The sequence below is a fragment of the Brachyhypopomus gauderio genome, chromosome 20 (assembly GCF_052324685.1).
Source record: "Brachyhypopomus gauderio isolate BG-103 chromosome 20, BGAUD_0.2, whole genome shotgun sequence".
NCBI classification, from domain to species: domain Eukaryota; kingdom Metazoa; phylum Chordata; class Actinopteri; order Gymnotiformes; family Hypopomidae; genus Brachyhypopomus; species Brachyhypopomus gauderio.
In genome coordinates, this window is record NC_135230.1 from 2,927,114 (window position 1) to 2,942,113 (window position 15,000).

Below are 15,000 nucleotides of genomic sequence, written 5' to 3' on the forward strand. Positions count from 1 at the left end.
GTCCTGCAGCACTACAGCGGAGTCCTGCAGCCTGTGGTTATCCTCGACCTGCTGCAGGTCGGCACACACACCTCCGATACACACACACACACATCCAGGTCTGACGGGAAATCTCGGGCATCTCCTGGTACAGACTGAAGTGAACAGTTTGAACTGAATATGTGTGTGTGTGTGTGTGTATGTTTTCAGGTACTTGTTGAACTGGGGTGCGTGAGGAAACGGTTCATATTGAATTATCCAAAAGCATCTCTGTTCTCGCGCCCCAACGCCCCCCAGATCAGAGGTCAGGGTGAGGTCAGCGTGAGTGAGGAGGGGGTGGTGTTCTACGAGCCCACAGTGGACTGCTGTGTGAGGCTGGCACACGTCTTCCCTCACGAGACCAGCTGGAACAGATGGGTCCAGCTGTGTGTGCGCTGAACCAGCGAGTGTGTGTGTTCATGTGTGTGTGCAGTGAACCAGCGGGTGTGTGTGTGTGTGTGTGCTGAACCAGCGGGTGTGTGTGTGTGTGCGCTGAACCAGCGGGTGTGTGTGTGTGTGCGCTGAACCAGCGAGTGTGTGTGTTCATGTGTGTGTGCAGTGAACCAGCGGGTGTGTGTGTGCTGAACCAGCGGGTGTGTGTGTGTGTGTGTGTGCTGAACCAGCGGGTGTGTGTGTGTGTGTGCGCTGAACCAGCGGGTGTGTGTGTGTGTGTGCGCTGAACCAGCGGGTGTGTGTGTGTGTGTGTGTGCGCTGAACCAGCGGGTGTGTGTGTGTGTGTGTGCGCTGAACCAGCGGGTGTGTGTGTGTGCGCTGAACCAGCGGGTGTGTGTGTGTATGTGTGCACGCTGAACCAGTGAGTGTGTGTGTGTGTGGCGAACCAGTGTGTGTGCTGAACCAGCGTGTGTGTGTGTGTGTGTGTGTGTGTAGGTGCGTGCATGCACACGGGTCCAGCTGTGTGTGTCATCTGTCTGATTATATTTTTGCTTTTATTTTGATGATACAGCTGTTATTGCCTACATTATTGTCAAAAAATAATTGGAGAATTGGTGCCCAATCTAATAAAGACTTTAAATAATAATAAAGAGTTTATCTTTGTCTCATTTTGGGTGAGAAAAGTTGAGTCTTTTTGTGTAATTGTTTAATAAGTTATTGCACAAAAGCAAATCCACAGTGAAACTGTCCAACTCAAACGAATGTGTTCATCTATGAGAACTGTCCAACTCAAACGAATGTGTTCATCTATGAGAACTGTCCAACTCAAACGAATGTGTTCATCTATGAGAACTGTCCAACTCAAACGAATGTGTTCATCTATGAGAACTCACTCATGACTAACTGTGCTGTCCAAAAACAGACGTCTGCATTTCAGTACCCTGCACTCTCAGACTAGTCCTCAGTACCCTGCACACTTAAGACTAGTCCTCAGACTAGTCCATGATGCCGTTAAGGCATTTATATTCCATCAGACGTAAATGGCAACAGTATGTTTAAAATGTTTCAGTTTGTGTAAGACGTGCTTGTTCTTGTAGACTTGTTAAAACAAAACCCAAAAATTCTATATGAAGGCATATTTGGGGTCCAGGTCTGCTTATGTCTACTGGGACATTTTAACCCTCAATCTTAATGTCTGGAATAGCACCGATTTTCATACAATTATATGAAGTAAACTCAATATTGCAGTTACACTTATGGATCAAAATTTCATAATTCACATTAGGTTCTTCACCACTCTGGCTGAATTTCCACATAAGGAATCCCAAATTCAACAACAAAATCTCCTCAAAGGAGTCATAAATACTCTTCTGCCTTTGTAATGTTATCCTCAGTAAAAACTAAAGCAGGGGTGCTCACAGTTTTCAGCTTGCGAGCTACTTATAAGATGGGGGGGGGGGGGGTTGGCGAACGTAATATGTTGAGCGGGGGGGGGGGGGGGGGGGGGGCGAACGTAATTTGTTGAGTGGATTGCAGATTGGCTACCGTGAATGTCAATCAAAATACAACCGTCAGAGCAGGTGTGCGATTCATCTACTACTATTTTATGTGACGCGATCTACGCACATTCCTTCGCGATCGACCGACACTTCCTTCGCGATCGACCGGTCGATCGCGATCGACGTAATGAGCACCCCTGAACTAAAGACTCCTACTTCCTGTACGGGATCACAGGTCAGACGGAGCTCTGAGATGAAGCTGTGATTTTGGTGTTGACTTCGTTCAGTTTAACACAGTCAGCGGCACAGCCGGTTTCTAAGTGCAGAAATGTTTTGTTTTAAGAGCTTCAACTGTAGCTGTCTAAAAGCCAAGCCAGTCATAGCCAGTCAGTGTGTAGTTCATAGCAGAGCCCAAGTATTCCAGAACCAGCTTCAAAGAATCCAGCGTCATGGAGACAACGCACCATCAGGACTCTGAACAGTGTCAAGCAGCACAGACCCAAAGACTTCCTCAAGATGAATTCCAAACATAGCTGGTGGTGTTTAGAATGTTTCAGGAACAGAACTGCAGCTACACACGTCAGCGCGTCAGTGTAGCAGCCTGATAAAGTTGTCGGAGGTGCACTAGGGTGTTTACGTGGGAATCGGGTTTCTGTGCTAACATTCTTTCTACCTTCATCTTAAATATTCTAGAATTCTGCCCCCTGCATTCCAGGAATTTGTCTATTCCAAACAATGGCATTCCAGTGTATCAGGAGTTCTAGAACCCCAGCAGAGTATGTGAAGTCATAATTACTGCATTGTGGAAACTGTTAAATGGTTCACTGTTAAGTTGATGAAGTGTTAATCTTAATATTAAAAGCTAATATTGATATTAATGTTAATATCAAAGCTACACTGTAGAATGTCCATGTTATTCCATGCTGAGTTCAGGTAAACATGACTTGTGTGGGAAAACATGAATGTGGCAGGATTCTATAATTATGTTCATGAGGATTTCAGAATGGTTACATCAAACTGCTTCTAATCTTCTACTGGTGTTACGGTTATGCAGAACAAAATGTCCAGAGTTTCCACACAATATGATTTCAGGAACTAACTGCAGTAAACATAAGCCCTTCAATGTTGATACATGTTTGTTTACTGCAGTAGTCTTGTGCGTATAGGGAGAAGGCAGGGTTATGGCTTGTAGGTCTTGTGCATCCTTGAAGATCAGTGTGTGTGTGTGTGTGTTTATCTGTGAAAGAGAGAGCTTTGTTGTGATTGGCTGGATGAGGTAGTTCCACCACTAAGCTGAGAGAACCCACTGTGACATGATTCCAGACTCGTCATTGAGCCCCTGCAGATAGAAAACATGCATATGTATGCACACTCACACATATTATTAAATATTCATATATATTCATACATACGTATGCACACTCACACATTAAATATTCATATATATTCATACATGTATGCACACAAGACATGCAACACACACATGCTCATACATATTCTTACATTTGTATGCACACAACATACACATACACTTACATTCAAACACATGCACAAACATATTCATACACAAGTTTACATTTATGAGTAAAAAATATATCCATTTTGTTTTCTAAAGTAGTACTACTGAACTTCGACAGCTGTCTAGAAACAACATGTTTTTTACTTATGCATGTATGTGTGCAGATGAGGGTTTGTGTGCTGGTATGTTTCTGTCTGTGGGTATGGTTGTGTGTGTGTCTGTCTGTCTGTGGGTATGGTTGTGTGTGTGTGTGTGTCTGTGTGGCTGTGTGGTTGATACTTGATGTATTACCTGAAGTTATGAGAAGCCAGCAGCTCTGTGTAATACATGAGTTTGCAGATGTTGGTGGAGTCCTGTAGGGATGGAGCTACATCGTCTGCCCTGCAGGGGGCAGCAACACAGGCTTGCCACTGCAGTATGTAGAGACCAGGCCATCGAGCGATGTGTGAACCCTAAACCCCCATAACACAACCTCCAGTGAATGTTTATCTCACAATCACAACCTCCAGTGAATGTTTATCCCACAATCACAACCTCCATACATACACCTGAATTTTCTCTGTATAAGACGGTGCCTGTGTATGCCTGTATGCTTTCTGCAGGTGTGTGTATACATTTACATATAAACTATATGTAGGTGTGTGTCCTCTATGTGTGTGTGTGTGTGTATTCCTGAATGCTCTGTGTGTGTGTATATATATATTCCTGAATGCTGTGTATGTGTGTGTGTGTGTTGTCCCCCATGCTGTCTCAGGTGTGTACCTGAATACTCTCTCCCTGTCTGCAGGTGAGTGCTGATTCCACTATGCTATAATCCACCCCCAGAATCCAGGTCCTCTCCATTATCTGTTGGTTGTTTAGTTCAGGAAGTGCCATGGACACCTCTCTGCTAAGTGGCTGTGGGGTCCTTCTGGAGTGGAAGATACTGAAAATGACATCACCCCTCAGGATGTCAAAGTCCCATGTGATGACCGAGTGCTCTTCCACCACCTCAATCAATACCTGCAAGACAATTACCACACCAGCCAATCAGTAACCATTATATACCATTATAGCCAATCAGCAATTAGTATGAACAACTGACAGTTGAATAATAATAAAATAATCTTTATTTGTAGTAGTGCTGTCAACTCCAGGTGCCACGATTAAAAGTCCTCACCAGGATTTTGCTCAGGCTTCCTGGATTGTGTTGATTCCACTAATTTTACCTGGATTGCTAATTAGAAAATATAGCAAGCTTGAGCAAAATCCTGGTGAGGACTTTTAATCGCGGCACCTGGAATTGACAGCACTAATTAGAGAGCACCTTTCATACATACATGCAAATTTGAATAAATAAAAAAATATTAAAAGAATTAAAGATAAAAAGAAACAAACCTAATAAAATAATTTAATAAAATGACAAATTATTAAAATAGCAGACAGAATTATGTAATAAAGTAAATAAGAAAACTTATAATTAACTCCGGTCACTTCATGAGTTAGGCAAGTGGTTGTTTGTGGTTGGTCATTTGTATATTGTGAGAAAATAATGTTTTTGAAATACTTTCCAAACAACCTGTATTTTAGAAACAACTTGTTCGTGATTTTATTCTGCTAGTGTTACCTCTCGAGGTTGCCACTGAAAATTAATCATGAACTGCTTCATCACAGTGTTACCTCATGAGGTGTCTGATGGTAGAGTTACCTCATGAGGTGTCTGATGGTGGAGTTACCTCATGAGGTGTCTGATGGTGGAGTTACCTCATGAGGTGTCTGATGGTGGAGTTACCTCATGAGGTGTCTGATGGTGGAGTTACCTCATGAGGTGTCTGATGGTGGAGTTACCTCATGAGGTGTCTGATAGTGGAGTTACCTCATGAGATGTCTGATGGTGGAGTTACCTCATGAGGTGTCTGATGGTAGAGTTACCTCATGAGGTGCCCCTCTGAAGACCTGAGCAGACTGGTAGATGGTGTCTGTCCACAAGTGGATGTGGTCGGAATTCTCTTTGTCTGTCTCTGTCTGGTAGTATGACTTGGGTACTTGACCGCCCTCTGGAATCTCACACTGAAAGGGCAAAGTTCAAAGGTCAAATTTAACTGAAAAAAAATCTCCAGTTTGATGTTGACAAAGTATCATTGCTAGAGAGTTGAACAGTCCTTCAGACTGGATGTGGTCAACATTCACAGCACATCATATTACACAGCATCTCTCAGTCTATCAGATTTGCAAATTGTCTGAAAACAGAAGACTGTTAACGTCTTCATTCATGTTATGAGTACAAAACGCCATGTCTGTCCAGATTAGGCAGCAGTACCAGACACTCTCCTCCTAGGAAGTCAGGGATGATTTCTGGTTGGATGTAGTCCACCAGGCCCCCAGAGCTCAGATAGTTAGTGCCACTGTAAACCAGGAACTTCTGACGTGTGTTTTCATTAATGAATGGACTCACCTACAGGGGGAGACAGAGAGCAACAGTTGTTGGCATTACTAGGGTAGATATAGAGAGTAAATGTACAGTTAGGGTAGATATATAATTATATATATATATATATATATATATATATATATATATATATATATATATATATATATATATATATAATATATATAATATACCAATGAGATTCTTTACAGTGAGGGATTCTATATCATTAATAACATAATGTGCTTTATCCACAGCATTTTAAACCTTACAGTGTATTTTATTTACTGTAAATGAGCTGTGATCACCATCCACATGTCTCTGTCTCTCTAACCCTGTGACCTTTAACCCTCTGTAACCCTGTCACTGTTGTCTTCAGAAGGATCTTTATAGGGTGCATTAGATTTGTACTGGAGGTTAAATCAGCAGAAAGCCAGATTTCTAGGAACAGGTGTTGGTGGCCTCTGTTCTGTGACATCACTTACATTCCATGTCTGTCTGTGTTGTGATTGGTGGATACGTACGAGACTCCAGAGCACCGGAAAGACCCGGGGAGCACGCACGATCAGCAGCCGGCCCAGCGTCTCGGGGTAGTGGGCCTCCACCAGCTCGATGATGCGCAGGAGAGCCTGCACGCCTGGACGCCAGAGGTGCCGCATGCTCAGCCCCTCCAGGTCCAGCAGACACGTCCACGAGCTGCTCACCCACACACACGGGTCCAGCCACACCACAACCACAATCACAACCACAACCACACCACAATCACAACCACAATCACAACCACAGCCACACCCCAACCACAACCACACCCCAACCACAATCACAACCACAGCCACACCCCAACCACAATCACAACCACAGCCACACCCCAACCACAATCATAGCCACACCACAGCCACACCACCACACCACAGCCACACCCCAACCACAATCATAGCCGCACCATAACCACACCACCACCACACCCCAACCACAATCACAACCACAAACCACAACCACAATCGCACCACAATCATAACCGTATCACAATCACAGACGCACCACATTCACAGCCGCACCAAAATCACAACCACAGACACACCACAATGACAACAGCATCACAGCCACACCACAACCACAGCCACAGCCACAATCACAACCATGTCAGCACATAATTTTGATCAAGATAGTTATCAAGATCAAGATATGCAAAAAAATTGCATCTGTGTAAAATGTTTAGGAACTATAATTCCAGGTGCACCCCGAGTGTGTTTGGTGATGTAGTTTACCACTTAATGTATCAAATTATTACATTAATTATAAGGTACATGTGGGTGCTTACGAGATTGGCCGTCCAAATATTTTTGTATTTACTTCACACCTCTTCTGGCCTTCCTCATTAATGCACAAAACCTGCAACCACAAAACCACAACACAGTTACTTACAGAATATCACAAATATGTAAATAAATAACATACAATCCAGGACAGGTCTTCACATAACAAAAGAAAGCATAACACAACCACATGCATATTGCCCACAAAAAACCCACAAATTAATTACATGAGTATTATGTTTGTGAGGGGTGTGTGTGTGTGTGTGTGTGAAGTGAGTGTGTGTGTGTGTGTGTGAGGTGTGTGTGTGTGTCTCTCTCTCACGTGTCTGAGCAGGTCCTCCTCTCCCAGAGATTTGAACAGTCCTTTGGTGTCCATGTGTCCGAGTCTCAGTATGTACAGTGGTCTACCCTCTCTGTCCTGGTGGTGCCAGCCCCCAGTGTAGTACTCCTGCAGGCAGCTAGGGGGAGCCCATGTCTCCAGAATGTAGTCTACCTGCAGCACAGAGCAAGTAAACACAGAGCTCTTTAGAGTTTTACCACAGTCTCGCCAGTGACTGCAAACAAACACCTCCACACACACACAAACGCACACACACACAAACACAAACGCACTCACTCTAATAGAGCCTTTTCTTTTCCTTAACATTTCCGCAAGTACATGTGTGTTTGTATGTATGTCATGTGTGTCTTGTGTGTGTCTTAAATGTAGCCTATGACTGTGTTTTGTAAGCATTCATTGATTGGATATTGATCCACAGTGTGTGTGTGTCTGTGTGTTTCTGATGGCTATGTGTGTGTTTGTGTGCGTGTATGTATCAGTAAGTGAGAACTATATGTGTGTATTTCTGTACAAGTATGTGCCAATATATGAGGACTATGTGTGTGTGTATGTGTTTGTGTGCTTGTATGTGCCAGTACATGAGGACTATGTGCTTGTGTGTTTGTGTTTATGTGTATGTATATGTGAATGTGTGTGTACCAGTATACAAGGACTGTGTATGTGTTTATGTGCATGTATATACCAGTATATGAGGACTATGTGTGTGTGTGTGTGTGTGTGTGTGTGTGTGTGTGTGTGTACCAGTATTTGAGGCCTATGTGTACCTGTCTGCCTGCCTGTCTGTCCATCCGTCTGTCTGTCTCAGTCTTTCCTATTTCTGTTTTTGCTACCTCACCTCTTCTTTCTCTCCCTCTCTCTCTCTCTCTGTCTCTCTCTCTCACCTGAAACTCTTTCCTCCAGCTGAGAGAGTGAAGCAGCATGTCTCTGGTTTTCTCCATGTTAAAATCTCTTGCTCGCAGGAAACGAAGGATGTGCTCATCTTTTGGGATCTGAGAAAGAAAAGAGAGAGAGAGAGAGAGAGAGAGAGAGACAGACAGACAGACAGAGTGTTCCACAGGACTGTGGGCGATATGTGTAGTGTGTAGAGACTGTGGGTCATATGTGTAGTGTGTAGAGACTGTGGGCGATATGTGTAGTGTGTAGAGACTGTGGGTGATTTGTGTAGTGTCAGGCTTATTGGTTTCCTGTTGTGTTAAGTTGTCTTATTGCCAGCTGTGATTTCTACCCCAATCAGAATCAGTCCTCCACATTTTCATCTGTACAGTGAGAACACACACACACACACACACACTAGTGATCACTAGGGGTTTGTGGTGCACACGTGCCCAGAGCGGTGGGCAGCCCTAGCCCAGCGCCCGGGGAGCAGTTGGGGTTAAGTGCCTTGTTCAAGGGCACCTCAGTCACGGCCTCAGGTCTGGGAATCAAACCCAGAGTTCCCTAACCACCAGACCATGATGTTCTGGGAATCAAACCCAGAGTTCCCTAACCACCAGACCATGATGTTCTGGGAATCAAACCCAGAGTTCCCTAACCACCAGACCATGATGTTCTGGGAATCAAACCCAGGGTTCCCTAACCACCACACCATGATGTTCTGGGAATCAAACCCAGGGTTCCCTAACCACCAGACCATGATGTTCTGGGAATCAAACCCAGAGTTCCCTAACCACCAGACCATGATGTTCTGGGAATCAAACCCAGAGTTCCCTAACCACCAGACCATGATGTTCTGGGAATCAAACCCAGAGTTCCCTAACCACCAGACCATGATGTTCTGGGAATCAAACCCAGAGTTCCCTAACCACCAGACCATGATGTTCTGGGAATCAAACCCAGGGTTCCCTAACCACCACACCATGATGTTCTGGGAATCAAACCCAGGGTTCCCTAACCACCAGACCATGATGTTCTGGGAATCAAACCCAGAGTTCCCTAACCACCAGACCATGATGTTCTGGGAATCAAACCCAGGGTTCCCTAACCACCAGACCATGATGTGCTGGGAATCAAACCCAGGGTTCCCTAACCACCAGACCATGATGTGCTGGGAATCAAACCCAGGGTTCCCTAACCACCAGACCATGATGTGCTGGGAATCAAACCCAGAGTTCCCTAACCACCAGACCATGATGTTCTGGGAATCAAACCCAGGGTTCCCTAACCACCAGACCATGATGTTCTGGGAATCAAACCCAGAGTTCCCTAACCACCAGACCATGATGTTCTGGGAATCAAACCCAGAGTTCCCTAACCACCAGACCATGATGTTCTGGGAATCAAACCCAGGGTTCCCTAACCACCAGACCATGATGTGCTGGGAATCAAACCCAGGGTTCCCTAACCACCAGACCATGATGTTCTGGGAATCAAACCCAGGGTTCCCTAACCACCAGACCATGATGTTCTGGGAATCAAACCCAGGGTTCCCTAACCACCAGACCATGATGTTCTGGGAATCAAACCCAGAGTTCCCTAACCACCAGACCATGATGTTCTGGGAATCAAACCCAGAGTTCCCTAACCACCAGACCATGATGTTCTGGGAATCAAACCCAGAGTTCCCTAACCACCAGACCATGATGTTCTGGGAATCAAACCCAGAGTTCCCTAACCACCAGACCATGATGTTCTGGGAATCAAACCCAGAGTTCCCTAACCACCAGACCATGATGTTCTGGGAATCGAACCCAGAGTTCCCTAACCACCAGACCATGATGTTCTGGGAATCGAACCCAGAGTTCCCTAACCACCACACCATGATGTGCTGGGAATGGAACCCAGGGTTCTCTAACCACCAGACCATGATGTTCTGGGAATCAAACCCAGGGTTCCCTAACCACCAGACCATGATGTTCTGGGAATCAAACCCAGAGTTCCCTAACCACCAGACCATGATGTTCTGGGAATCAAACCCAGGGTTCCCTAACCACCAGACCATGATGTTCTGGGAATCAAACCCAGGGTTCCCTAACCACCAGACCATGATGTTCTGGGAATCAAACCCAGGGTTCCCTAACCACCAGACCATGATGTTCTGGGAATCAAACCCAGGGTTCCCTAACCACCAGACCATGATGTTCTGGGAATCAAACCCAGAGTTCCCTAACCACCAGACCATGATGTTCTGGGAATCAAACCCAGAGTTCCCTAACCACCAGACCATGATGTTCTGGGAATCAAACCCAGAGTTCCCTAACCACCAGACCATGATGTTCTGGGAATCAAACCCAGGGTTCCCTAACCACCACACCATGATGTTCTGGGAATCAAACCCAGAGTTCCCTAACCACCAGACCATGATGTGAAGGGAATCAAACCCAGGGTTCCCTAACCACCAGACCATGATGTTCTGGGAATCGAACCCAGAGTTCCCTAACCACCACACCATGATGTGCTGGGAATCGAACCCAGGGTTCCCTAACCACCAGACCATGATGTTCTGGGAATCAAACCCAGGGTTCCCTAACCACCAGACCATGATGTTCTGGGAATCAAACCCAGAGTTCCCTAACCACCACACCATGATGTGCTGGGAATCGAACCCAGGGTTCCCTAACCACCAGACCATGATGTTCTGGGAATCAAACCCAGGGTTCCCTAACCACCAGACCATGATGTTCTGGGAATCAAACCCAGAGTTCCCTAACCACCAGACCATGATGTTCTGGGAATCAAACCCAGGGTTCCCTAACCACCAGACCATGATGTTCTGGGAATCAAACCCAGGGTTCCCTAACCACCAGACCATGATGTTCTGGGAATCAAACCCAGGGTTCCCTAACCACCAGACCATGATGTTCTGGGAATCAAACCCAGGGTTCCCTAACCACCAGACCATGATGTTCTGGGAATCAAACCCAGGGTTCCCTAACCACCAGACCATGATGTTCTGGGAATCAAACCCAGAGTTCCCTAACCACCAGACCATGATGTTCTGGGAATCAAACCCAGAGTTCCCTAACCACCAGACCATGATGTTCTGGGAATCAAACCCAGAGTTCCCTAACCACCAGACCATGATGTTCTGGGAATCAAACCCAGGGTTCCCTAACCACCAGACCATGATGTTCTGGGAATCAAACCCAGAGTTCCCTAACCACCAGACCATGATGTTCTGGGAATCAAACCCAGGGTTCCCTAACCACCAGACCATGATGTTCTGGGAATCAAACCCAGATTTCCCTAACCACCAGACCATGATGTGAAGGGAATCAAACCCAGGGTTCCCTAACCACCAGACCATGATGTTCTGGGAATCAAACCCAGAGTTCCCTAACCACCACACCATGATGTTCTGGGAATCGAACCCAGGGTTCCCTAACCACCAGACCATGATGTTCTGGGAATCAAACCCAGAGTTCCCTAACCACCAGACCATGATGTGCTGGGAATCAAACCCAGAGTTCCCTAACCACCAGACCATGATGTTCTGGGAATCAAACCCAGGGTTCCCTAACCACCAGACCATGATGTTCTGGGAATCAAACCCAGAGTTCCCTAACCACCAGACCATGATGTGCTGGGAATCAAACCCAGAGTTCCCTAACCACCAGACCATGATGTTCTGCTTTGTTAAGGTTTCTAGATTGCTTCATTGTGCTTTGTATATATTTGTGTGTGTGAATTTGTATATTTATGTGTGGTTGTGTATGTGCACCTTTCCTGTATGGGTGTGCTGTATCTAAGCTCTCAGGTAGATTTGTGTGTGTGTGTGTGTGTGTGTGAATGTCTGCACATGTATGTGTGTTTGTGTGTATGTATGTGTGTGTGTTTGTGCGTCTGTGAGTGTATGTATGAGTTTGTATGTGAGTTTGTGCGTGTGTGTGTGTGTGTGTGTTTGTGTGTGTGTGTGTGTGTTCTCACCTTTCCTCTATGGGTCTGCTGTATCCAGGATCTCAGTTGGATTAAACAGCTTTCCTGCATTGGCGTCAGGTGACCAAGGTATCGCTCAATGTAATCAGCATCCAGCTTATCTGACACACACACACACACACACACACACACACACACACATATTTATATATGGCATTCAGCATTTATACAGAGCATGTGCACACGCGTGCGCGTGCACACACACACACACACACACACACACACACACACACACAAATGCATTTTTGGCTGCTCAGATAAAGCTTATGTATTATTAACACCGGAAAAACAGAATGTGTGTATGTGTGAGGTGTGTGTCACCATCAGAATGTGTGTATGTGTGAGGTGTGTCACCATCAGAATGTGTGTATGTGTGAGGTGCGTATCACCATCAGAATGTGTGTATGTGTGAGGTGTGTCACCATCAGAATGTGTGTATGTGTGAGGTGTGTATCACCATCAGAATGTGTGTATGTGTGAGGTGTGTATCACCATCAGAATGTGTGTATGTGTGAGGTGTGTATCACCATCAGAATGTGTGTATGTGTGAGGTGTGTCACCATCAGAATGTGTGTATGTGTGAGGTGTGTGTCACCATCAGAATGTGTGTATGTGTGAGGTGTGTGTCACCATCAGAATGTGTGTATGTGTGAGGTGTGTATCACCATCAGGGTCAGAGTGTGCAGTGTCCAGGGTCATGACATCACTGCCAGGCACGATAAGTTCCAGCTCAGATGCAGATCCAGAGGTAGGAGAGGTCACAGAGGTGAAGAGGTCAGAGGTCTGAGGTCGCTGCTCCGGAGGAATCCATCGTGGTAATTCAGTAATGCCCTTTGATATCAACTCATTTAAATAATATTCAATCACTTCTTTACCCTGCAGAGAGAATACACATGAATACATGAATACAAATACATGAACACACTCAACTCTCAACTCAGCTTTATTTATGTAGCACTTTATAAAGAGCCATGGCCGTGCCAAAGTGCTGTACATAGGATACAATCAGTTAAAAGAAGGTATGTAAAAAAAAGCACAAGGTATGTAACAATCCGTGAATATAACATGTTAAGAAATGATGCGCTCCAGTGGAGGGAGGCAAGGATAGGAGTGATGCGCTCCAGTGTAGGGAGGTCAGGATAGGAGTGATGTGCTCCAGTGTAGGGAGGTCAGGATAGGAGGGATGTGCTCCAGTGGAGGGAGGTCAGGATAGGAGGGATGTGCTCCAGTGGAGGGAGGCCAGGATAGGAGTGATGTGCTCCAGTGTAGGGAGGTCAGCATAGGAGGGATGTGCTCCAGTGGAGGGAGGTCAGGATAGGAGGGATGTGCTCCAGTGGAGGGAGGCCAGGATAGGAGTGATGTGCTCCAGTGTAGGGAGGTCAGGATAGGAGTGATGCGCTCCAGTGTAGGGAGGCCAGGATAGGAGTGATGCGCTCCAGTGTAGGGAGGCCAGGATAGGAGTGATGCGCTCCAGTGTAGGGAGGTCAGGATAGGAGTGATGTGCTCCAGTGTAGGGAGGTCAGGATAGGAGTGATGCGCTCCAGTGGAGGGAGGCCAGGATAGGAGTGATGCGCTCCAGTGGAGGGAGGCCAGGATAGGAGTGAGGGGCTCCAGTGGAGGGAGGCCAGGATAGGAGTGATGCGCTCCAGTGGAGGGAGGCCAGGATAGGAGTGATGCGCTCCAGTGGAGGGAGGCCAGGATAGGAGTGATGCGCTCCAGTGGAGGGAGGCCAGGATAGGAGTAATGCGCTCCAGTGGAGGGAGGTCAGGATAGGAGTGATGCGCTCCAGTGGAGGGAGGCCAGGATAGGAGCGATGCGCTCCAGTGTAGGGAGGCCAGGATAGGAGCGATGCGCTCCAGTGTAGGGAGGCCAGGATAGGAGTGATGCGCTCCAGTGGAGGGAGGCCAGGATAGGAGTGATGCGCTCCAGTGGAGGGAGGCCAGGATAGGAGTGATGCGCTCCAGTGGAGGGAGGCCAGGATAGGAGTAATGCGCTCCAGTGGAGGGAGGTCAGGATAGGAGTGATGCGCTCCAGTGGAGGGAGGCCAGGATAGGAGCGATGCGCTCCAGTGTAGGGAGGCCAGGATAGGAGCGATGCGCTCCAGTGTAGGGAGGCCAGGCTAGGAGTGATGCGCTTCAGTGGAGAGAGGCCAGGATTGGAGTGATGTGCTCCAGTGGAGGGAGGACAGGATAGGAGTGATGCGCTCCCTCTTACACACTCCAGTCAACAATCTGGCAGCAGCGTTCTGTACCAGCTGGAGCCGTTTGAGGGAGGACTGGCCAACTCCAAAATAAAGTGCATTACAGTAATCCAGCCGTGATGTAATAAAGGCATGGATCACTGTGATCAAGTGCTCAGCCTCAGGTGGAAAAAGCTGGCCTGTAGCAATTTGCCGATCCAATTTAAAATCACTGTCCATTTCAAAACCCAAATTACAAACTGTCGACTTTTTAAATGATGACAGGAAACCCAAGTCAACAGGGAGGACCTCACAGGGACCACTGGGACCATTCTTTTCAGCGGTATATAAATCAGGCTGTCATCAGCATAAAAATGAAAAGAAACCCCACGTTTTCTAAAAATGGAACCCAGTGGAAACACCCAAACCTCAGCCAGGACACGCCCATACTACAGCC

At 46.5% G+C, this 15,000-nt stretch overlaps 2 protein-coding genes across 9 annotated transcripts in view; one reads left to right on the forward strand and one right to left on the reverse strand.

The window, feature by feature from the left end:
• The window catches only part of gtf3c1 (general transcription factor IIIC subunit 1), a 38,606-nt gene extending 37,555 nt beyond the window's left edge, over window positions 1–1,051 (forward strand). For all 4 annotated transcript variants that reach the window (XM_076982688.1, XM_076982689.1, XM_076982690.1 and 1 more), the window contains 2 exons: window positions 1–57; window positions 190–1,051. The exon at window positions 1–57 is cut by the window's left edge and continues 127 nt beyond it. In XM_076982688.1, coding sequence (XP_076838803.1) covers window positions 1–57; window positions 190–417 — 285 coding nt within the window. In that variant the 3' untranslated portion in view covers window positions 418–1,051. The remainder of the gene's footprint in view (window positions 58–189) is intronic.
• Window positions 1,052–1,923: 872 nt separating this feature from the next.
• The window catches only part of LOC143484165 (SEC14-like protein 5), a 16,259-nt gene continuing 3,182 nt past the window's right edge, over window positions 1,924–15,000 (reverse strand). For all 5 annotated transcript variants that reach the window (XM_076982765.1, XM_076982764.1, XM_076982766.1 and 2 more), the window contains exons 6-16: window positions 13,030–13,240; window positions 12,356–12,465; window positions 8,374–8,481; window positions 7,475–7,645; window positions 7,158–7,228; window positions 6,361–6,532; window positions 5,729–5,863; window positions 5,341–5,478; window positions 4,192–4,431; window positions 3,721–3,881; window positions 1,924–3,249 (exon numbers count right to left, since the gene is read on the reverse strand). In XM_076982765.1, coding sequence (XP_076838880.1) covers window positions 3,144–3,249; window positions 3,721–3,881; window positions 4,192–4,431; window positions 5,341–5,478; window positions 5,729–5,863; window positions 6,361–6,532; window positions 7,158–7,228; window positions 7,475–7,645; window positions 8,374–8,481; window positions 12,356–12,465; window positions 13,030–13,240 — 1,623 coding nt within the window. In that variant the 3' untranslated portion in view covers window positions 1,924–3,143. The remainder of the gene's footprint in view (window positions 3,250–3,720; window positions 3,882–4,191; window positions 4,432–5,340; window positions 5,479–5,728; window positions 5,864–6,360; window positions 6,533–7,157; window positions 7,229–7,474; window positions 7,646–8,373; window positions 8,482–12,355; window positions 12,466–13,029; window positions 13,241–15,000) is intronic.